Source organism: Cimex lectularius, unplaced genomic scaffold, assembly GCF_000648675.2.
Source record: "Cimex lectularius strain Harlan isolate CLEC.00 unplaced genomic scaffold, Clec_2.1 scaffold15, whole genome shotgun sequence".
Taxonomy (NCBI): domain Eukaryota; kingdom Metazoa; phylum Arthropoda; class Insecta; order Hemiptera; family Cimicidae; genus Cimex; species Cimex lectularius.
In genome coordinates, this window is record NW_019392667.1 from 1,151,367 (window position 1) to 1,177,325 (window position 25,959).

Consider the following 25,959-nt stretch of genomic DNA (forward strand, 5'->3'; position numbering starts at 1 on the left):
CGATTAATGGTCACTAATCTCTACACACTCTTTTTTAAGGTCTTGGCTGAGATAAAAAATGGCAAAAAGAGGGAAAATTTGAACGGTTGTAGGTGGAGATGGAGAGTTGGTGCCCGCGAGGATCGAAGTCACGATAGCTCAAGTGGTAGAGTAACGGCGTATTTAGCCAAGGGGCGTGGGTTCGAATCCCACTCGAGACACTGACTTTTTTATCTCAACCAAGATTTAGAAAAAATAATTAATTGATTGAAAGAAGTAACTTGTTCAATTGACTACGAAAACATAAAAGGATTAACATTTAAAAAGTAAAAGAAGTACCACTTCGCTAAATAGCTACTCGTGGCCACTTCATAAGTCGCTGAGAATCCAATACGATTACACCAAATTTGAAAATGGAAAAAGAGGAAAAATTCGAAAAGTTGTAGGTTGAGATAGCTCAAGAAGTAGAGTAGCGGCGTATTTAGACGAGAGGCGTGGGTTCGAATCCCGCTCGTAACACTGGCTGTTTTTAACTTAACCAAGACCTTAGAAAGAATAATTAACTTGTGAACTTTGTTAATTATTTACTCTTGAACCTTGAAATCTTGACGAAAGAACAGTTTTTTCTTTTCTTTGAAACTGGCCTTATTCGGTTTTTCAATACAAAATTGTAATATGGCAGGCTCATATAAATTATATCAAAAAAGGATAAATTTATCGACATATAAATGAAGAAAAAAAGTTCAATACTAACGATTTTATTTTGTTTAACAATCAAAAAGATAGATTATGTTTTGGACATGGTTTATGGTCATCTATGATACTTTTTAATCAACGTTTCTGTTCGAATCCAGTCTAAGTATCAAGTTTAGACAGGTGGGGAAAAAATCGAACGAACCGCATTCACAGAGCCGAAAATGAAATAAAAAGCCATGAATAACTAACGGGACGGACAAATAGAACAACCGACTGAAAGGAGTAAGTATAATTTCGAGCGAGATAAAGGTAGAAGAGAGCTGAATAAGTGATCAGGGGTTGACACCAAGGACATTAATAAACCAGGAGGACGGACAATATGGCCGTCTCGTCTAAACCTACCTTCAGACCTTCTTCTGAATATTTCAGGGGCGAATCCGTTTGTCCACATATTTCTCCGGCTCGCCCGGGGCCCGAGGACGCTGGAGAAGAGGTGAAAAACGGTTCTAGGAGTTTTCCCAACTTCGATTTTCCGGCTTTTCTCACAGACACGAGACGCCTTACTTTGTATTCTTGTGTTTATTGTTTTCACACGAGATAAAAACAAGTTACGACATGTACGACTAATAGAATTCGTCCTCAAACTTTTCCAGCCACTTCAAATCGATTTGAAAGTATTAATAAAAATTCGCCCTATTGTTCATCATCTTTTTGTCATCTCAATAATATATCTATGCCTGTAAAAAGTCAGCGCTTTCCAATAAATGAAAGTGTAATTATTTACACTAAATATCATCTTTCATATATCACTAAAATAAAAAATGAATCTGTTAAAAAAAAACAATAAATTAAATTTTAAGGAAGAACGGTCTTAACAGCAGATAAGGCTAAAGAAAATAATTTTGTATGAATTTTTTATTTGCTTAAAAAATTTGTCAGACTTTTTTACATGTAACAATGATTTTTTAAGTATTTTTTTATTAAAAATTATTGAGTGTAAGGAGTAACAATAGTGTGATAATTTTCCTACAGTTGTTACTTCTTGTCTTTTCAAAATATTTTTTATTCAAGTTCATTTGATATAAATTAGGATATTAAACGAATAGATTATTTTCATAATTTTGTAATACCGTCTAGCGCTTTGAAGACCGATTCTCAGCTTTTTAGTACGTTTCTCCCAACTTTATTTTTGGCTTGATGCTCGATGTTCGTTTTTTTGGTGATCTCTCGGTTAAAATTTTTGGTTTCTTCATTCACTCCAAAGTTCAAATTTTTAAGTGTTTCATAAAATAAATTAACCGATTTGATTCCGAGGAAATTGATGTCTTGACTACGCCTTTCCGGTGGAAATTTGAACTTTTTGGTTTTACGTGTCTCCTAAAAAAATATATCTTCGCGCATAAAATTGCAATTTTCTCTAAAACTTACCAACTGATTTTGAAAATAAATTTTCAATAATTCTGAGAAGATGATTTAAAATAGGTTGACAAGTAGTAGAAATATTTCACAGTTTATGAGAAAAAGGAAGCTTTCAAGTTGGAAAAAATCGACAAATTATTTTCCAAATATCAATTTTTTTCCAATTTAAACTTAAAAAACAAATAAAACTTTTAAAAAATTTAATTTCCCTGACCGTTCACCATACATTTCTCAAATACGCAGATAAAATGTTATTCAATTTAAATTTACTAGTTTCGCTTGACCAATTAATATCATACGATTAGTTAAGGTTTTTAGTTGAGATAAAAAAGTCAATGGCACGAGCGGGATTCGAACCCACGATCTTCGGCTTGAGTTGGTGTCCGAGTGGATCGAGGTCACGATAGCTCAAGTGGTAGAGCAGCGGCGTATCAAGCCGAATATCGTGGGTTCGAATCCCGCTCGTGCCATTGACTTTTTTATCTCAACTAAAAACCTTAATTAATCGTTATTCAATTTTTTTTAAATGGGTTTTGAGAAGAATGTACAAATGTAGAAGTAATTTTCATACGAATAAGATTGGTCTTATCTGCTCTTAAGACTCTTTCCAACTAAAAGCGGGTCTGGATTGAAATTTTAAATAAAAGGTTTATTAGATAAAGCTTGATTAATTAATTCCTTTGGACGATCTAGTAAAATCTTCCTCACTCGATTAAGAATGGGCCATACGAGTTTGACACACGGACACTTACTTTTCGGCTTAAACCCGCTGTGTGTCCGGCATGCAGAGAAAGGTCGCTACAATTGTTCCTCTTAATTGAACGGTGCAATTCCCTGGCTCTATATAGAGTGCGTGTAAGATGCCACCCGATTTGAGACTCGTGCTTGAGCACGGAAGCGACTATCTGAGTCCACTGTTCCGATTCTTAGAGAAATCAGGGTAGTTTTATTGTACTTAAATATAGTAACGATAATTTTGTGTCCCTAACTTGTATTAAAAAGTGAATGTATTTACTAGCATGAATATATACTGGTAGAAGCTCTATGAAGGAATATTGAGTACTCATGGACTTCCAATTAGTTCAGTATTATTAAACTTTTTAAAGGGTGAATGGAGGAATATCGAGTACTCCATGACTCTGATTGAGTGAATGATATGCTTGGCAAATTTGGGCTTTAAAAATTTAGCAATTATTACTATTATACATACATTAAAAGTAAAGTTTATACTAATCTTACAAGTGACTTGTTAAAGTCAAAAATTTGGATTAGAGAGATGGTATTGTCTTATCGCGTCCTTTTTTTTATATCAAAACGAGATAAAATTTTAAATATTTTATTTGGATGTCACAACATGGTAGTCCAACATAGAATAATGAAAAGCGCAGGATTTTCTGGACGGTTCAAATTTCATTGACGTTTAACAACAACATACAATATGCTTTTTGAATAAGAAAGTTTGAAGATATTTCATAAAACACATTTTTATTAGTTCTTGGATTATAATTATGTTTTACTATTTGTGATGTTTTAATTGAGGGTTTTGGAAAGAAATTTTGTTCAAGATAATCATAGTTTAAACAAAATCAGATATATCTTATCCTCTGTAAATGGATGAATTTTTGTAGTAACGTTATTTGTCCGATTTTTTAAAACTTTAAAAAATTGATTAACAATTGAACCATTTCATTCAAACAAGAGAGAATTTGCCAATTTTGTCAGTAGGGTAAAAGCTAAACTAGACTGTAGGGAAGTGTTTTATATGTTTGGCCAAGTGGGCTCCTCGATCCTCTAAATCCAATTTCGTCTTCTCCCCCAACGTGACCGCAAATGGAGTTTCTCAAGTCCACATTTGCTAGTTAGCCACCTTAATCCTTCGATTACCGCAAAAGGGCGACCCAATGTTCTCCGGCGGTTAATTCAAGGAGAAACAACCGCAAGTAGTGTCCATTATTTCTAAAGAATAAACGTCATGAAGACAATTTGTTTTGTCTGATAGAGAGAACAATTAAATATAATAACTACATGTATAAATTGGTTTTGCAATTACTTCATTATTTATTTAAGACCGTGAAAACGAGACGTTCATAATTATCAAATTTAGTCCTTTTAAGATAAATTATCCTTAATTTTCATCATCGTAAAATTTCAACGTTAAACCTAATGAATATTTGGAGATCGGGACATGCGGTCTGGTGTGACGTAGGTTTAGATAAACATTTTCTTTATAGTGCCAACGTTTCGATCTTTATTGAGATCATCTTCAGTTGTTGAGTGTTTGTTTTCCGTGTAGAAGTGTCATTGTTGTGTGTCGTGTTGAGAGCCACTCTAGACTCTCGGTAAACACACTTTGATCTCTGAAGATGATCTCTATAAAGATCGAAACGTTGGCATGACAAAGAAAATGTTTTTTGAAACCTACGTCACACCAAACTGCATCTCACGATCTCCAAATAATCATCAACTAATGGTCACTAAACCTAATTTTTTAAAATAGATTTATGACTTTCGTTTGCTGATGACGATTTATTGGTTTAGGGGAAAGGAGAGCGAGAAACAAAATTCCAGACCGGTGGTCTTCGAACCCAAGACCACAGGGACAAAGAACTGACAGTATAACGAGCTAATCACTAGGAAATCGCGGTAATTAAGAGCAATTATATTTTTTTACAGCTACTTTTGAAGAACGAACTGGAAAGCAGCATTCTTACTACATCACTTAGCTCAATATCTATAACTCAACATTCCTTTTGTCAACGAACTGATCCGTTCCCGATTCCAAAAGTTTCTCATTAACCTTTTGATCCATCCTAACTTTACTGCACGAGTCCTGTCCATTCATTCCCTTTTTGTGAACGCGCAACTTCGCCTTAATTGAAGATGGGTTCGAAACCTCCTTGCCTCTTTAATCCTTCTCACTGTGTGCCAGCATTTTAACTTATTAACTTAATTATTAGCTGGTTTTTTACATGCTGCAATATTATTATAGTACTTGGCAATGTTTGGCAATATATCAATTTTCTAGACATATCTGTATTTTGTCCCTGATGAAGACTATAAAATAGGTCTAAAACTTGGCAGTAGCAACTAAATTTGCTTTCTTCTTCATGACCGTATCTTGATTCGAAGTGTTCGTAATTGAAAAAGTAGCTGATACTTCGAATACTGAAAACTGGTTTTTCATCACATATGTCCTCCGGGCAGCGCTAGCATTAATGTGTGGGGATTAGTGACTGTTAGATGATAATTATTCGGCAATCGAGAAATGCGGTCTGGTGTGACGTAGGCTTCACAAAACTCTTTTCTTTATCGTGCCAACGTTTCGATCTTTATTGAGATCATCTTCAGGGCTTGGGATTTACAAATATTCTTTAAATTTAACAAATACATGTAGGATGTGGAAAAAAGTGAATTTGTAGAATGCCAAAAAATATTTTTATATTCAAAGTATTTCTACTCACTCAAGAACAAAACAAACACTTTGAGTGAGTAGAAATACTTGAATGAATTTAAAAAATATTTCTTTGCATTGTATAAATTCACTTTTTTTCTACATCCTACATGTTTAAAGTTAAACAATGTTTGTAAACCCTAGGCCCTGAAGATGATCTCGATAAAGGTCGAAACGTTGGCACGATAAAGAAAATGTTTTTCTGAAACCTACATCACACCAGACCGTATCTCACGATTTCCGAAAATTAAGCTACCATTAATGTCAATGCTGTGACCATGGGAAAAAAATTTGTAATCAGATAGTCCTGCTTTCTTTTTCCAGATCGTGGAAAGTCAAAAAAATATGTCAAAGATGAATGCTTCAAAGAAAATTTGTAATAACATTTGTAATATGTACAAATATGTATAGGGTACAAATAAGATAATAATTTCAGAAATCTATGTTATATTTTTTAGGTTTATTTGAAAAGATGTCGCGAGAAAGATTCCACTGTAAAACAGTAGAAAAATTTGGCTCTAAAATATCAAATTTGCACAATCTTGTTTAGGAAATGCAGAAAAATCCCTTATTAAGCCATTTAGAGAAAAATGTAGGGTTGCTGAAGTGAGTCGTATAAACAGGAGAAAATCCCCTGCAAAAATAAGTTAAAGCTCCACTTAATTATCATCCCTTTCACCCGGTTTTTATCTCTTCTCACTCCCCCGTTCGGAACGGTACAGCGGATCCACACGGACCCCTTCTCCTGATGGATCCGTCGGTTGAGAGCACTTTGCCTAATCCTCCGCTTCCCGGGCCCCTCGAACCTCGGATTGAAATTAGAGGGCTGTAGTAGCCCGCGCCCCTTTCCACCCCGACAATGGTGAAGAAAGTCCCTTGAATAAAGTATGAGAGGTAAGTAGAATGACTAGCATTCGTAGGCTCCCTCCGAAACCCGAAAACCCGACGAGCTGGATCATCCGCGGGACTCAGGCATCTCCCTTTTTTCGACGGGATGAGGATTTTTTAAACGTATACGTCCGTGCCTGGAATCCACGTTTCAAGCACTTCAAGAATATCCTGCTATGCAATGACGTTAATTTTTACAAAGTAAAAGTTCAAATAAACTCTACTTCAAACCCAAAAAATATTATAAATTCATATAATGTTCTCTTGTTATCAGGGATGTGGACAAAGAATGATGTTTTTAATTTTAAATCTTCGCCCAGCTTTCGGAACTTTTTGTACCTTCTTCAGGGATCTATAATTTTTATTGTTTTTACTTTTAGTGTGTATGTCTGTTTCAGTGACAACATGAAAATAAAAGTGAGTCTTATTCTTATGTTCACTGACAGCAAAAAGTTCCACCCAACAGATTTTATTTTTTTTAATTGGAAATATCAATTAGTCGTAAACACATTTAATCATTAATCCAAAACAAGGATAAAGGATTTTTCAATGATTAATTTTTACGGAATTTAAAATATTTATTCAGTCTCATTTCAATTCTGAAGCAATAAACTGATTAGTGTTGATCTTTGTTTTCTTAATTTCAATTTTCAAACTTAAAAATGCCACTTAGTGCTGAGGATGTTGCGCTTGGTGTGCCAATTATTGATGATGTTCCATCAGGTATGCGGCTATTGCCATCGGAGTTCCCTACGAAACACCGCGTAAACTGGTTTTTACATTTTCGAGAAACTGGGTCCTACCATGGAAGGACCTGGACGCCCTAGGGTAACAGAACCACAGGATGACTGTTTTTTGACTTTGAGAATTTTACCGTCACCTTACTGTTGTTCAAGCGATTCATCAGTTCCAGGACGTTCGAGGTGTCCAAGTTTATGAACGAACTGCTCTGAGAAGATTAAGTCAGTATGGACTGATGGATTTTCGCCCCGTAAGAGGACGAAAATTGACCAGAACACACGTAGTTGTACGGATCGCATTTGTTTGAGAACAGCCATTGGTCATTGGACGATTGGTCTGCTGTACTTTTTACAGATGAGTGTAAATTTGCTCTACGATCTCCGGATTGGCGTGAAAGATTGTGGCAAAGAAATGAAAAGCTTGTAATTTTTCCCAGAGCAGACCTTTTCAACGTAGCTCAGTGATGTTGTTTGCGGGAATTTCAATGGAGAATCGCACAAAGTTGGTTGTTGTCCGTGAAGGGTCTTTGACGGCCACTCGCTATGTGGATAAAATTTTGGAACATCATTGCCTATCCATGATGAAATCAGGGACAATCTTATTCTAATGCGCGACAATGCTCGTCCACATGTAGCTCGCATAGTCCGAACTTACTTTCAACAGCATAACATCAAGGTCTTAGCCTGGCCAACCCGTTCTCCAGACTTGAAACCCGTCGATCATTTATGGGATAATCTCACGTCCATCTCTTCTTGGAACACTCCACGATCTTGAAAGGACTCTTCGTGAATGGGCTAACCTCCGGCAAAGAGACATTTCCAGACTGGTAGAAAGTATGCCGAAACTTATGAAGTACGACGAGAAATTTTACCTGTCCGTCTTTTTTTTTTTTAATATATTTTTTAAATTTTTCATTTTCCTTAGCAACTTACTTTTTTAACTTTTTTAGGCGAACGCTCAATTAACTTTAAAAAACTTGAAACTTTGATTTATATATAAAAATATATACAAATCAAGTTATATTAAGAGTGGGCGGAATTTTTTGTCTGTCCGTGTACATTTGATGTTAAATTGGCCAAAATGAAAATGTATAGTACACACAATAAAGTTCCGAAAGCTACGTGAAAGTTTAAAATTTTTTCTTTGACCTTATAACAACCAAGAGAACATTGGTCGATAAATCTTCGAAACAATATAAATTCATATTACAGCATCTTCGAATTAAACGTTGTAATTAGAAATAATCGATTATATTGATTTTAATTTAACAAAAATTTACTGATCAGTCTTAACGTTATAATTTTAATTCATTTACGTTTTAGTAGTCAATTGACCAAGTTACGTCTTGCAATTATTTATTCTTTCCATATAAGGTCTTGGCTGAGATAAAAAAAAGTCAGTGTAACGAGCAGGATTCGAACTCACAACCTTCGGCTAAATACGCCGCTGCTCTACCACTTGATCTATCGTGACTTCGATCATCTTGGAATAGAAAAAAATTGAATTTGCAATTGATAATGGCAAAAAAAGAGAAGGTTCGATTGCAGGTTGAGATGGAGAATTGGCGTCAGAGAGGATCGAAACCATGATAGCTCAAGTGGTAGAGCAGCGGCGTATCAAGCCAAAGGTCGTGGGTTCGAATCCTGCCCGTGACACTGACTTTTTTATCTCAACCAAGACCTTATATGGAAAGAATAGTTATAATTTTATATGAACTAACAATCAAGGATGAGAACAATAGAAGCAAAAATGTGCATTTCGCTTTAGAATGCACTGGCCTATTTAATTGAGTGCTTTTTTTCATCTCTTTTGCACTGTAACAAATAGTTTTCAGCATTTTGGTTAGATTTTCATTTTTTACATATGTTAAAGCTTCATAATATTGATGAAGGGCTAATTTGGGGTGTAAATAAACCTTTCAAAAAAGTTTATTCAACGAACTAGACAAAAAGCTCAATTCTCTTAGATATATGATGTTTTTTCTTGTTTATTGACAACAAAACGACCTAGTTGAACCTGACCTGCTTTGTAGAGAATTTGATGTCAAGGATCGAAAAAATCAATTAATTACGCGATCCGTTGGAATTGGGTGAAGTTCTCCACGAGGAGAAAAGGAAAGGGAAAAACGTCACCCCTTTACAGACAGGGTTAATAATGACGAAGCATAGTTTTTCTGAAGTGAGTCAATTCCATGCCGTTTTCAACAGCGTTTTACTTACAGTTTCTTTCTAGCATCGGTCCCAAGAGGGCGAGCCCTCGGTAAACGAGCCCATTTCCGTCAACCGCCTCCTTCCACTCACAATGAATTCAGAGACCCGGAGGAAGTTAAAAGTTTTGAGTCGGGGGAAAGTGCCATTAGAGAAGGGAGCCGGGGGCGGAACGGAAAGGAGTAGAACAGGGCGGGCGGGGGCCGTTGATGTGATTATTGCAACCCACCCCTTGAGTGTTACAGGAGAGGCAAATTGTTTTTAAACTCCGGAAGGGCTGCACTCCTAATGGGGATTTTAATATATTTTGACTGGGGGGACTTTTCCTTCTCTTTTACCGCCCGGCATCCATTTTTATCCCCATTAGGCGGTCAGAAACCGACTACAGGATATTTCAGTTAATCCCCTTGTACATTTTTCTTCGGAGGGAAAATGCCTTCAAATCTCTCATTCGACACGTTTATTGTGCATGTACAAAATGTATACATCAACATTTACTCAAATAAAAAATTGTTAGGGCACCGCGATGGACGATTTGTTCATTGTGTTAGTTTCTCAGGTCGTAACATGACGTGAGTTCGATTCCTAACATCGTCCATAAAAAAAAATTAATTTTTAATTCCTTACACAACACACATAGAAAGGAAAAAATAGACCTATTTTCAAAATATCACATTATAAACGGTTTTGGAAATTTGCTCCCTATAAAAGGGAATATAAGACTCTAGGTTGAAAAAACCAAAAATGAAAGTAATAGTTGAAATATATTTTTTTCTTTTACGAGGGTTCGCAACAGCAGAGGTCATATAAAACTTAGGGTGACGGTGTTTTTGAAAAAAAGCCCATTTGTAGGTATGTCGGTTTCGAATGCAGGGCCACGAAACATATTGCTTGATATGAATAATGACGACTGTCAAAACAAGAAACAAGCATTTAAAAAAATGATCTATGATTAAACGATGTTAATTTATACACGAAACCTGTGGTTCGTGAATGAAGACTAGTTAAAATAAAAATGGCAAAAAAAAATTTAAATTGAAAAAAGTTCAAATTGTTTGAAATTATAATATATGAAGCCTGAAGTTTGCCATGAATAAAGGCTAAAGTAAAAAAAAAATATAAAAAAATAAATAATAATAAAAAAACTGAGCAAAATTTCAAATGTATTGTATGTTGCACTAACTTGGTTTAAATTTAATTCTGTACTAAACCGAGTTCAACTCAAAACTTGCCGTTTTTCAATTTGTCTTGATCCGCGTTCAAATGATGATCCTGGTTCAAATCTGAACGGCCGTCGGGCCTGGGTTAAACGGAGATCAGAGATAAATGACGTCCATTTCATAATAATATGACCTATATGTTGTTAAAAGCGTGTTCTCACGATTCAACTTTCGATGTTTTTGTTTTTTCAATACAAATCTATTAACTTTTGATGTATTTTTTATAGAATGTTCTAATCGTTTTAATTTTGTTAATCAGGAATTAGAAGCCCGGAAATTTGTTTTTCTTTTGCGCCAGAAAACGCATTTTATATCGTATATCTATTTATACTCATCAAGTAGTGCCATCATTAGATCGAGAGGTTCATAAAATCATAAATTTTGTGCCAAAGACCTTATTTTGCAATAGGTAATTTCTATTTCTTTGACAAAATTTTACCCGTGTGTATTTCTGATGTATGTGTATTCCAAATGAATTAATGATTAAGATAAAATTCTGTAAATTACCTATTGTAAAATAATATTCCATAAATAATCTATCTCAAATTCTATATAGTTATCCTAAATGTAAACAACTTTTGTTCAAAGACGCTAGGATTGCCTGGTAATCCGAGGCAAAAGGCAAACATTTTGATTTTCCAGTAATAAATCAGGCAATTCAAAAGTTAAATAATAGTTACGATAAAATTCTAATAATTATAGCATCAACTTCAAATCTAATTGAAGCTTATAGTTTTTTTAACTATATTACAAGCAAAAAGTAGTTGAACTAAATCTGAACTACAAAACTTAAATCATAACAATGTGCCTTAACGGTATTTCTTTTCGGTAAAAGATGGATACTCGAGTAATCTAATAAATGAACTTTTGCAAATAAATGTAGATGAACAACAGACGACAAAGATTTCCTTGAATTGGTTGGTACATATATTGGTAGATGACCAAAGTAAGGTGTTTTATAACGAACAAGACCATTTTCACGAATGAGACCATAATGGATTCTTTAAAAGATTCAGGATATCATCACAAAATTTCTCAGACATATTCGAGGAAAAAAATAAGGGAAAAAAATACTAAGCAAAAGTCTGCGGAAAGTGGTACAACAACCAAGTAAACAATGAATGAACACTATCACTAGTTATAACCGTAGAAAGTGACTACAATAAGTCCTACTAACTAGTGGTTGAACTGGGATCAGTCGAACGGTGGTCTCTTACAGATGATGCAACGCTCCCTTCTCTCAACTTGGTTCAAATTATGAACGATGTTCCAGTGAACACGGTTTTAACCATGTGTCATTTTACACATAAACTGTAGTTTGGGAAGAATAAAGATATTAGCCACAAAAGAAACAAGAATAAAAATAAATTAATCAATGGTTTAACTAGAAATTTTTTTGATTGTTATACAATACGTCGTTGTTTGCCATGATGATAAAGACAATCAAAAAAAAAAGAAACAGGGATACAAAAATAAACAATTGTAAATTTTATGCATCTTAAAGTTGTATGCGTACAGATTGACATAAATAAAGACTGTAGTCAGAATTTTAAAAAACAAGGATAAAAAATTGAATGTTGGGCGAAAGTTCAAGTTTTTTTTTAATTTTTGAGTCATTTTACACCAAACCTGTTGTTTTACATGAAGTAAGACCATGGTCAAAATAAAAAAGATAGATACAGAATTAAAAATAGTGCAACGGTTCAAATATCTTGAAATTTTAGAATCCATATACTTATAATTTGACATCAGTGAAGTCTAGTCAAAATTAGAAACAAGTTAAATTCACTAATTTTCGTGGTCCGCTTGACCAATTAATATCTTTCAATTAATTAAGGTTTTTAGTTGAGGTAAAAAAGTGTCCGAGTGGATCGAAGTCACGATGTTTCTCTACCACATGATCCTGGGTTCGAATCCCGCTCGTGACATTGACTTTTTTATCTCAACTAAAAACCTTAATTATTTGAATTAGAAGCAAGGATAAAAAAGTTTGATTAAATTGACCCAAATTTCAAATTTCTTGAATTTCTTTGAGACCTGTTGCACATTGTAGTCCGGAATTAGAAAAGACTAGTGAAAATAAGAAACAAGAATAACAAATTAAAATAAATAAACCAAAGGATTAAATATCTTCCAGTTTTTGAGTCCTTATACACAAAACTTATAGTGAGACATCAATAGAATAAAATAAAATGTAGCAATGCCTAAAATTACACATTAGACAGAGTTCAAGGTTCGACTACCAACCAGTAGTAATTTTGTAACTATCCACCACTATTGTAAGATTTAAACAAAGACTATGCTTAAAATAAAAGACAAGATGAAATAAAAATGCAGCGATCAAATATCAGATTATTAAGTCATGGTCCGATACCCCAAGGTGCTCTTGGTATTTTTATCCCTTATACTCGACACAGATAGACAAAAAATCAATATTTAAAAAGATTTGTTGATGTTCAATTTCCAACGTTTCTTTTTGATTTTGTCTTTCTGGTTCTATATACTCATCTGATAGTAAATATAAACAAAAGCCGTAGTCAAAATAAAGAACAATTAATTAAGGTTTTTAGTTGAGATAAAAGTGGGGTTGAGATGGGAAGTTGGTGTCCGAGTGGATCGAGGTCACGATAGCTCAAGTGGTAGAGCAGCGGCGTATCAAATCGAAGATCGTGGGTTCGAATCCCGCTCGTGTCATTGACTTTTTTATCGCAACTAAAAACCTTAATTAATTGTAATATATTAATTGGTCAAGCGGACCACGAAATTAGTGAATATAAAGAACAATGGTGAAAATTTTCTTGATTATTTGAACGGTAATATCACAATCTACAATGGTTAAGTTCAATTGGTAATTTTTCAAAAAGGACCATTTACAATTGAAGGGCAGTCAGAAAAATGCGTCATTTCTCTCAAGCAGTCGGTTATTCTCGACACCTTCCACACTACTCCATTATTGTTGTGAAAAGAAAATAATGATCTTTTAGTTTGATGTCAACGTGATGACGATAGAGTGATAAATCGTAATCACTATGCTAATTTTTTATTTTCATTGTCGGTTTAAAAGAAGCAGAACTTGCATCACTTCATGAGAAGATATTGGTAAGAATTGAATAGTGGCCTATGTACATTTTAGATTTTTTTAGAATTTATGCACTTATGAAACAAGCAGTCTATATAAATGTAACAAATATTCTAATAAAAGAAACAAGCTTGAAAAGGAAAAAATAAGAAGTTTAATCGAACAAACAAAATGGGCATATTTAGCTTGAATTATTAAATATTAAATTATATTGATAAATCTTAAAAAATTAATTAACGAAGCAGGAATGATTAATATTTAAAAAAATGGTGACATAGCAGTATTCGAAACAGTTGGGAAAAAACATTACTCTATTCTAAGGGTGGCCCGGGTAGGCGTGCAAGGTCGGAGGGCCTGATTTAATAAAACAACCCCAAGGAAAACGGACCCTCCAGCCACCCTCCTCCCTCCTTACGCTTCCTCTTTAATAAATTAATAATCAACATTTTAAAAAATTTATAAACCCGAGCCTCGCGCAAAAACAAAACGGCATGGCCCCTGCACGGCGGGCCGGCGAAAACGGCAGAACGATGAAAAAGATAACTCTTTTGAATATTTATGAGTTTTTGTTTCTTTTTCCCTTGTTAAAGCTCGTTTGCAGTGTGTCCAGTAGGGTTGTCATGTATAATTAAGTTGTTTTGCTCGGTACAGCTAACTAATATCTGAAAAATTAAGAAAATACAAAAAGAAATCCTTCTGCATGCAACACTTTCTATTCGTAACATGTTTTGATAGATTCTAATGTTATATAAATCAATACTAGTTTTTTTAAAAATTTTTTAAAATAAAATTATAACCTTCTTACGATTAATTTTTGTAAACAATACATGTTTCGACAAGCGGTTAAGGATTTATTTACTTAATCCAAAGGAATAATAGGCAGTATTAATTGTGGTAACGTACATTGTGTCTCTGTGACCAAGAGGTGTTGCAGGCCATCGCATCCTCCAGTATCCGTGTCTGAAACCATAACGCGGAAGGCATGAAAATGTGGAAAATTGGAGAGAAAAAAATACAAATTTATGAAAAGACACATCGAATAGAAAAAAACCAGGCAAAGGTTTAAGGCGTATTCGTAATGAAAACTTTAAGCCTTGTACCAGTTTGAATATAAATGGCGGAAAGAACCTCAGAAATAAGGATCATCGTGTATCAACAAAAAAATTTACGATATTCTCTACTCCTATTAACAAAATATAAAAAGAACTCAAATACAAAACACTGTAAAAAAACCAACAAAGTTATATTTCTTAAATTAGCAAAACAATTTTTGAAATTATCGTCAATCTAATGATACCAACCGTAAAAAATTTTTAAAGTCATGGCCCCCATCGGGAAGAATTTTTTACATTTTCTCACTGAACTCTGACGGAATATCATATTATTCATCAAGAGGAACCAATTAGAGAAAGCATAAAGTTAATAGGCCTGTGGCGGCTTTGGCGGATCGATAAATGTTGATTTATGAAATGTTATCATGAATAGGACACATGTGCTCCCGGTGAAAGCTCGGATAATTAAGTTATATTATTAATTAATAACGACGAGGAAATATATAAATTCGGCATGAAAACTCAAAACGAGGTTATGAGTACGTGAGTCAATTTCCTTTTTATGGTTGCCCTGCGGAAAGGGAATTTTTCCATACCTCCTTCACCTTCACAATTACAGGTTTATGATTACAATTGCATTACGAATTCTTTCTTTTACAAGATGGCATAATTTAAATGAAAATCCATTAAATGCCTTTATTTACAAAATATGACGCTAGTTCCTTCAATGAAGTTTCCATCTTTCTTTTTTATCCAAAAACTTATTAGAGATTTTTCCCTTTTAGATATGTGTGGTGTGATGTAGGTTTCAGACAAATATTTTTTTTTATCGTGCAAACGTTTCGATCTTTATTGAGATCATCTTCAGGGCCTAGGATTTATAAACATTGTTTAAATTTTACAAATACATGAAGGAGGTGAAAGAAAATGAATTTATACTATGGTACAAAATTTTAGATTTAAAAAAATGAATTTTGTACAATGCTAGAAAATTAAAAATGAGTACAAATACTTTGATTGAATCTATAAGTTTCTAGCATTTGTAAATTCATTTTTTTAATCCAAAAAATTTTCTAGCATTGTATAAATACATTTTTTATCTAAAATTTTCTAGCATTGTATAAATTCATTTTTTTAATATAAAATTCTTAAGCATTGTATAAATTCACTTTTTTAATCTAAAATTTTCTAGCATTGTAAAAATTCATTTTTTTAATATAAAATTCTTAAGCATTGTATAATTTTATTTTTTACCACATCCTACATGTATTTGTAAAATTCAACAGTATTTATAAATCCCCGGCCCTCAAGATCGAAACGTAGAAATACTTTGATTGAATATAAAAAAATATATTTTGCATTGTATAAATTCATTTTTTTTTTATCTAAAACTTTCTAGCATTGTATAAATACCTTTTTATCTAAAATTTTCTAGCACTTTATAAATACATTTTTTTATCTAACATTTTCTAGCATTGTATAAATTTATTTTTTTAATGTAAAATTTTCTAGCATTGTATAAATTCATTTTTTTAAATAAAATTCTTAAGCATTGTATAAATTCATTATTTTTAATGTAAAATTCTCTAGCATTGTATAAATTCATTTTTTTAATATAAAATTCTTAAGCATTGTGCAAATTCACTTTTTTAATCTAAAATTTTCTAGCATTGTAAAAATTCATTTATTAATATAAAATTCTTAAACTGTGTAAATTCATTTTTTTAATCTAAAATTTTCTGGCATTTATAAATATTTTTTTTTATCTAAAATTTTATAGCATTGTATAATTTCATTTTTACCTCATCCTAAATGTATTTGTAAAATTCTAACAGTATTTATAAATCCCCGGCCCTGAAGATGATCTCAATAAAGATCGAAACGTAGAAATACTTAGATTGAAAATAAAAAAATATATTTTGCATTGTATAAATTCACTTTTTTCCACATTCTAGATGTATTTGTTAAATGTAAACAATGTTTGTAAATCCCAGGCCCTGAAGATGATCTCATTAAAGATCGAAACGTTGGCACGATAAAGAAATGTTTTTCTAAAACCTAAGCCACACAAAACCGTATCTCACGATCTCGTAATAATCATTTTTCCCTTTGTTATTATTGAGTAGTGACTAGTCTCTTGTCTTCCACGCGGCCTAACCTAGCCATCCCTTCTCACCCTTATTAAGATCAGAAAAAATGGAAATAAAATGCAGAAGTTTATCGTTAGGGATTGTAGTGGGCGAATTGTCCCAAACATCTAAATCCAGACGTCTGCATGAAACAAGTGTTAAGTGATTAGGAAGAAACCACTTTAGTAATTATTTCCCGAGTGTCGGTCGCGTGTTCCTCTCTCTCTCTCTCTCTCTCTCTCTCTCTCTCTCTCTCTCTCTCTTGGCGGGGTTCATATTGAAAAATCTATAACAACCCCTTTTCACCCCCGACCCTCGCCGCCGCATGTTTAACTCGACCCTTCCTACATCATTTCCGCTCGATAGGACTTCCGCTTCACGACTGCTGTTTTACTGCCCACCTTGAATTATAAACTCAGGCTTTATGGAGTAATAAAAGATTTACTTTTTAACGCTTCGTTAGGAATTTACGACTGACGGACGCCGGCGGTTTATTTATCCCCCGATACATTCAAGTTATTCGCTTACAAAATTAGGATTATTATCTTCTAAAAAGTTAAAAAATCAATGATGTCAAAGGATTCTTTGGGAAATCATCAAGTGTAGTGTACTGATGTGAAAAAAAAAATTAAATACTGGTACATCTGTTTGATAAAATAAAAAATATGGAGAAATTCCAAATGGTTAAATCCTTAATCCGAAGATTAAACAAAATCTATAATCATCAGCACAAACAAATTTATCTCTTTTAACCAACACAGTAAAGACAAATGTTAAAAATTTAATACGTACTTTTTTATAAAATGAGAAATAAAAGAATAATTTAAAATCAACTCTAAATAATATATAGAGATTAGTGACCGTTAATCGATATCTAAGTAATATACTTCATTTTAATATGTGGTGCGTATAGATACAAAAAAAGGAAAAGAGAGAGAGAGAGAGAGAGAGAGAGAGAGAGAGAGAGAAGGAGAGAGTGAGTGAAACTGAGAAAGAAAGAGAAAAACAATAAAAAAGAGTGAGGGAGAAAAGAGAGAGGGAGAGTAAATAGGAAAAAACAGACAGGAAAATAAACTAGAGGAAGACATTAAAAGAGTAAGAAATAAGAGAGGCAGAAATAGACTGATAGAAACAGACAGCTACTCTAAATAATAATAAAGTAAGAAAAGTGAATAGTAAGGAGGGAGAGAGAGAAATAGAGATAGATTCACAGACAGATAGATAGAGAGAGAGATAAACAGATATATAGAAATTGGATGGGAGATAGACAGATAGATAGGTAGAGAAAGAGAGAGAGAGAGAGAGAGAGAGAGAGAGAGAGAGAGAGTGAGAGAGGGAGGGATTGACAGACAGGTAGATAGATAGATAACTACATAGATAGATATTTATAGAGATACAGATAGACAGATAGAGATAGATAGATAGAGAGAGAGAGTGAGTGAGAGGGATTGACGGACAGGTAGATAGATAGATAGGCAGATAACTACATAGATAGATAGATAGATATAGATAGATAAATAGATAGATAGATAGATAGAGCGAGAGAGAGAGAGAGAGAGAGAGAGAGATTGACGGACAGATAGATAGATAGGCAGATAACTAAATAGACAGATAGATAGAGCATGAGGGGGACCGGGAGGGAGGGAGAGAGAGAGAGAGAGAGAAGATAGGAGAGAGAGTTATATACAGAGATCAATTCACAGACATATAGAAAGGGAGATACACAGGTAAATAGATAAATAGATAGATAAGTAGATATAAAGATAGATAGATAGATAAATAGATAGATAGATAGAGAGAGAGAGAGAGAGAGAGAGAGAATGAGAGAGAAGGAAAACAACAGAATAGTGAGAGAGATCGACACCAAGAATTTCACCAACTCGCTTCTCTCGCTTTCGAATATTGGTGGTTCCAGTACGTGGTCCCAATTTTGTGCAGAGGTGTTGTGACAAGGGTCAACATTACTTTGTATGATATTAAACTTGTGGAGTTCTGGTATATCCTTTCCATGACCGGATATGACCTGGTTGTCTTATAGGTGACATAAATGGTGGGTAAATTTCGGCGCATAATATTTGGGAAGAAGTCTTTTGTATAGTCTTCTTTTGGGAAAGATGCCCGTAGATATTCCCATTTCAAAAGAGTCTCGGGGTCAAATCTTCTTTTATTCAAACTGCTGGATGCTGCTGAGTAGTATTTTGGAACGTTTTTATCCTATGTGCGCTCTTTCGTTACAAAAATATCCTACATGTGCTCTAACCCGAGCAATTTGAAACTTGAGATGGTGAATTGAATACAAGACAGCCCAAATTTGTCTCACCCTCACCAATGGCATGAAAGTAATCATTTTTATGCAATGTAGTGCAACCTGACTGTCTGTACTGATTATAACTTTTTTCGACAACATTTCCTAAAATTTTGTTCTTTGTGCAGTAGAGGTTCATAGCTTTTAATATCGCCAGCTGTTCAGCTGATTGTTGCTGTTTTACTCTCCAAATCGATACTTCTTTCTGCCATAATTCGTCCTTCAAAAATCACAACCAAACACAGAACACCTGATTTTTCAAACGGCTGCTATCAGTGAACACTACCAATGTGCAAAATTCTCAGGATTGTCTTCCAAGCCTATAATACCGCTGGGATGCATCAGTTTTGAAGGAAGAATCTGTTTTTCCACTTGCAATCACCTTTCTTGCAAGTCTCGTTTTTTTGTAAGCTACCTCCTTAAACAATGAATACTCCTGAAATAATCTCTGAACTCCTAAAATATTTATTTATTTATTTGACATCGGGGCAGAGCGCATTTAATAATTATAAGAAAAAGTAAAACAATAGTAAAAATATACACAGATTGAAATTAAATTATACATCAGTTTTCATAATAATATTAGCGTATTAGACTAAAAATATTGGAAAAACTAATCGAATTAAATTGTAAATATTTTATTAATGATTAAGAGAACAAGTTAAACTTAGCATTATTGAAAACTAAATTAAATATAATATAGTAGGGAATAGAAATATAACGGAGAATAATATTGCTTAGGAGGAAGTACTAAAGAAAATCATAAATACAAAAAAAAATACAAAAAAGAAAAGAGTTGCTGGCGATTAATTTTGGAAAAATTTCTCGGAAAATTATCTTTTAATATCGTAGATTGAGCAGTTGAAAAAATTTATTTTTGAAATATTGGCATCTTTCAATATTCTGTTAATTCCTGTGTACTTGAGAAAATCGACTTATAGGAAAGGAATGTGGAGGGTTTGGCAGGATCTAGTGGTACAAGTTGGGACATTGAAGAAAATAGAATGAAGGAGTCGATTGTCTATGGAGGATTTCATGGAGGAAAGTAAGTTTTATTTGTTCTCTGCTGGATGAAATTGACCTAATTTGAAAAAGTCGCCTAAGATGAAAGGAAGATGAAGTACAGGGAAGTAGATAGGTCGAGGTGGGCTTTATAGCCTAATAACCTTAGGAATTTATTCTAAACCTTTTCTATTTGATTAATATTTGAACCAGTATAGGGAGAACAATTCGAACTGCAATACTCTAAATTTCTTCTAACAAGGAAATTAAAAAAAATTTTAAGTGAATTTACATTTTTAAAATTGTTCATGTTTCTTGAAATAAAGCCTGATATTTTATATGATTTGAGGCATATGCCTTCTATGTGAGAATTAAAAGAGAGAGAGAGAGAGAGAGAGAGAGAGAGAGAGAGAGAGAGAGAGAGGAATTAAAAGTTATGACCAGGTCAGATATTTGATGGAAAACTTTGAGGTGGAAAAGTATTGAACTTTGAGGTGTGTGTGTGTGTGTGTGTGTGTGTGTGTGTGTGTGTGTGTGCAGAATAAGAAAAATATATTAAAATGCGTTTGTCTGCACGTAGAACAGGCTTAATAAATAGAAGAGTGTGAGCAGAGTTAGTCAGAGAAAGAGGATTAAAAAAAATTAATATGCGTATACGTTTTGTCAGTCAAATAGTTTATATGGCGTATTGTAGAATTATTTGCTATCGGTCTTGTTTATTTTTTTATTTATATTTTTTCAATGGGCCGTTTTGAAACTTTGATGACAATGGTGAAGTAGATGGCGTGTCAGTCTGATCAGATAACGTACGAACCGGATGATAACCTTGCCACTCTTCGCACGATAAAGGGCGCACTCCCGACCCACTTATTCAGAGCTATTCGTTCGTAATTTGAAAATGAGAAAACATCTAGACAATCTTAAAAAAATTACGGAAAAAATTGTTTATCAAATAAAAATCAATTATATGGCGTGTTTATGGATCGTTTTGATGGTGTGACCGTTTTAAATTTGCTTTGGGTTTTTGTGCCGCGGAAAACAAGGGAAGATCACTTGCGTGTCTTTTCATAGTGAATTATTAACTAGAAATCGTTTTCTATCTTGAAGGACTTGCTTAAAATAACTGTCTGATTTTAATAATTCTTTTTGATGACGGCATGTGTAATTTTTGTCATACCCATAAGACTGCATTTGCAGGATGGCTATTGTACTAAAAATGGTCATAGGGCTATGCAAAAATAATTTCCAAGCAGATGAAAAAATTAAGATATAAATTAGACTTTTCTTTTTCAACATGTGAGGTCATTTTATCTTCTCGTTCCAAGATCAACAGTGAGACGGCAAAATATAGATTGAGACGTTCACTGATTGGGGCGGAGATGCCGGTTAATCTTTTTGTAAGCCGGTTTTAAATAAATCAAAGCGAAATTGGATTATGGGGAGGAGGGTGCGGCACAGCTGGAAAGTGGTCGGACACGTGTCGCGCCACGTGAAGGGTCGCATTGTCTCGCCTGTCCTGAGAGATCCAACAGCCCGGGATCCACCTGTCTCCAAGCTCTGTTGTACACTGGGGTGATGCCCTGCTTTTATTTTCCTATATATTTCTCATATAAAGTTTAAACTCTTATAAATTACAGAGAATTTATTATTATTGATGTTCTCCTTTGTACGGACATTTTCCAGTCTAATTTAAAATAAAGTATTTTAAAACAATTTTGGTATGCATTAAATTCAAGGAGGGAAAAATTCAAAAAGGTGGGGTTGAGATGAGAAGTTAGTGCCTGAGTGGATCGAAGTCACGATAGCTCAAGTGGTAGAGCAGCGGCATATCAAGCCAAAGGTCGTGGGTTCGAATCCCGCTCGTGACACAGACTTTTTTATCCCAACTAAAAACCTTAATTAATTTTTGGTATGGTTAAATAGAGCATGTTTCCCATGGATTAGTAATAAGTATGTTAACCGCCTTGAAGTTTCTTCGATGTATAAAAACGGTTTTAAAACATTAAGATTAAATTCACTAATCGCAAACAATCCCACATCCAGGGCTAGGGCTAATTGAGTGTTGAGGATGGTCTGACGTGCGAGTGTGAGCGTGTGTGTTCACAAAGGGTTGATAATGCATTCATCAATGATGCAAGCTCATCAGACGAGGCATTATCAGGGATTATCCCCTCTTCAACCAGCGAAGCCAACGTATCAAAATGTCCCCTTCAACACAACCCTTCCATCCCAAAGAGCAGAAATGCAGGCGAGAGCTTTGACACGTGATTACGCAATAAACTGAATCTCCTGTATGTAAATTATATGCGAAAATTTATCTCTTGGAAAAATATATCGTGAAGGTTTGAAGGAAATTGAGTTAATTGTATAAAAAACGTGAAATTACAGTCAATGGGTGAATGAAATAAAGCCTATTTATTTATAAGGGGTCAAAATAATACCGAAAGGAATACCGAAAAATGAGTTAAATGCCTAATAAACAAAACATGAAATGTATATTTATAGATGGTAGTATAAGTTTGACGCTAATTTTAACTGTACAAGGTCTTTTTATTTTAACACCGAGTGCTTTTTAATTGACAGGTTATCGCTGTAAACACAGTATTCTTCGGACCCATTTTTATTTTACAAAAATCATAAATTTATTCATTTTTTATTTTAATGGTCAAACATAATTCGTTCCAAAAATAGAACAGTCAGTAAATAGGAACAAGCAAATTTAAGGTAATAGTTAATTTTTTTTTCGAGGGTTCGCTACATATTAACCCTCGGGATGCCGGTGCTTTTGAAAAAAAATCCCATTTGTATGTCGGGTTTGAATGCACGGCCCACTGGATTCGAACCCGGGATCTTTACCTTACACTGATGAGCGTCGTGTCAAAGCCTAAAGCCAGAAACACACTTACCCGATGCTACCCGACGCAAATCCAAACTCCGATTTTCCATAAGGTTGCATTACCCCCGTGCACATCTACCCGATGCTACCCGACGCAAATCCAAACTCCGATTTTCCATAAGGTTGCATTACCCCCGTACTTCTACCCGATGCTGCCACGCTAACCTACCCGACCCTCTACGATCCCCACTGTCCAGATTTTCGTCGTGTCGCATCGAGTACAGTCGAAGATAAAAGAACCGGACACTCTATTTTTATTCAAACTACATGAATTATTGTCGTTATATTAATTACAACATACTTATTTTAATATAAACAAAATTAACTGATTAAAAATTAATTAGTTTTTATTTAAAAAATTAATTTTAATGGTTTGGTAGAAAATTAACAAAACACCGGAATACGATTTTTTGATATAATGAATTTAACTAACAATTTATTGTACGCGCTTCGGCGGTAAAATTACACCATTTTATAATGTCGGGTAGCATCAGAACGGGACACTCATATTTTTTGTAGTTATTTCAAACTAAGTACATGTAATTTTGTCTTTATATTAATTACAACATGTTATTTTAATGTAAACCAAATTAAACGAGATAAAAAATGTATAAGTTTTTATAAACATTGTTTAATTATGATGGTTAGGAGTAACTTTATTTTAAAAAATTAAGTTAAACAAATAATTTATTAGATGGTTGTGCTCATACAATTTAATTAACAATTTATTACAAGGTTTTGCTCAAAATAGTGCATTAAGAACAAAAGATGAGTTGCGATTGTGATAGTGATTATTGTGATAAACGCTGTGGACTGTACGCGACGTGTGCTTGCGTCGGATTGATGTGCACACCCCACCAAAACGTGGCAAGGCGACGGGTAGCATCGGGTAGCGTCGCATGGCGTAGCATCGGGTAGGTGTGTTCCTGGCTTAAACCGTTGCGGCCCCCGACGCCCCCTGTTATTTTATTGTTCGAGAGATTTTATGGTAACGCTAAATTGATTGATGTGATCGACGGTAGTCAACAAAGTAGTTTTTTGTTAGACATAGTGGTATGAAAAATGTAGTATAAAATCTTTCAATTAATTAATGTTTTTATGTAAGGTCTTGGTTGAATGAAAAAGGTAGTGTCACGAGCGGGATTCGAACCCACGACCTTTGGCTCAATACGCCGCTGCTTTAACCACTTGAGCTATTGTAACTTTGGTCCACTCGGACAACAACTCCCCATCTCAATGGATGCAATAATAATGGATGTACTATAAAGGTTTGACACTTTGCGACAAAATCAACTTTACTTTTCAATTACTCACGACAAAAACTTTTCAAACTGTAACAAAAATTGGAACGTGTCAAGGTGAGAATTGAGTTTGAAAACGTCAACAACTATTGAAACGTAAGCCCAAATTTGTACGCAGATGTTTCCTGAGAGAGCATAACTCCCCTATGCGGACGACGAAACCAATTTGTGAAATTGAAACCGTTGGTCGGACCACGGCAGTGCACACTTACGTCAGTGGGACTGCTAATTGAGAGAGAGACGGCCCCGGAGCCTGGCTCTGGGGGATTTTATAGAAATTTGCCAACGTCATGTCAGTTAAATCCTGCGTCAGTTCCGCAGCCAGACGGCACATCGACTTGTTATACAGAACGGAGAGCTTTTCTGTGCTATTGAACAAATCAATTGTCACACGAAATATACTTAGAAAACCCATAAATGTCAATCCTAGTAAAACAGCGTCCTTTTGTTAACAAAATTCATTGCCAGACTTGATTTTTCATTATCTAGGTTAAGTAATTAAATTATGCATTTACTCATCGAAAATAATGATTATTTATTAAAATTGTTTAGTCTCAAAGCAGATTCTAACATGTTATCGAACTTCATTGTTTTTATCTTTCTGCATTCGACAATTACAAAGTCATTTCGTGCCGCGAGTCCTGAACGAGTTGAACGATGTTCACGAGTGATTGGGATTTTCATTGACCAAATAACGATAATTATAACAACGTTCAACAATTTTATTGTTGATTCAGTTATATTTATTAATATTATTTGTCACTTAGAATTTCTAATACGACTGAATTTCATGGTTTTCAGTATAAAAACTTTCTGGTTTAGCGACCTGTTCTAAAGATCTCATCTTAGAGAAACTTTGTGCTCTATGAACGGAGAGCTTAGAGGCTCCTGAAAATTGATGATTATGTAATCACGGTCGGATGCTCCGAGCATCATCGTTCCCTAAGTTGGTGAGGCATTTTGCCAATATATTAAAATTATAGCATAAACATTTGAGAAATTGAGCATCAAACCTCTGGGAGGTTTCGTCCTGAAGTTATTAAAATTATAGATAGCTGCTTCATTTTGTAGTTACCTGCAGAATCAAATATAAAGATTTCTTGAGTTATTCAGTATAATAAATGGCGGAAGGTGCTTTGAGGTATTCATTATTCTAGTACCTTAGTCCTGAAAGTACCTTGAGAACTTTAGCATCATAAGAAACTGAAGGTAACTTGAGTTAATCAATATACTGAAGGTATTTTCGGTATTTTGAATTATATAAGATTACGGAAAATACTATGATATGTTCAGGATCATAAATTACTAAAGATACTATGATGCTAGATACTATCTGTAAAACGTAGAAAAGTTTACTGCTGCTTTGTTGATTTTAAGTCGGCGTTCGATTCGCCAAGCAGAATGTCATTTTGTATAAACTGTAAATTATGGGATCTCCAGTAAGTTTATCGATGTATTAAAGTCGTTGTAGGGGAGAGGTCACAAGTACCTTTGAAACTAGAGTAGGTGTAAGGCAGGGATGTCTGCTTTCCCCTCTTCTGTTCTTGCTGTTTATTGACGATTTACCCGAGTTTTTGGGTGGTGGTCTGTTTGT

General features: G+C 34.1%; 1 protein-coding gene across 3 annotated transcripts in view; it reads right to left on the minus strand.

Moving 5' to 3' along the window:
* LOC106673961 (inhibitory POU protein) overlaps nucleotides 1-25,959 on the minus strand; it is a 123,622-nt gene that overhangs the window by 41,060 nt on the left and 56,603 nt on the right. For 2 of the 3 annotated variants that reach the window (XM_014406369.2, XM_014406368.2), the window contains exon 3: nucleotides 14,584-14,640. The exons of the other annotated variant lie outside the window; for it this stretch is intronic. In XM_014406369.2, coding sequence (XP_014261855.1) covers nucleotides 14,584-14,640 — 57 coding nt within the window. The remainder of the gene's footprint in view (nucleotides 1-14,583; nucleotides 14,641-25,959) is intronic. 3 annotated transcript variants of the gene reach the window in all.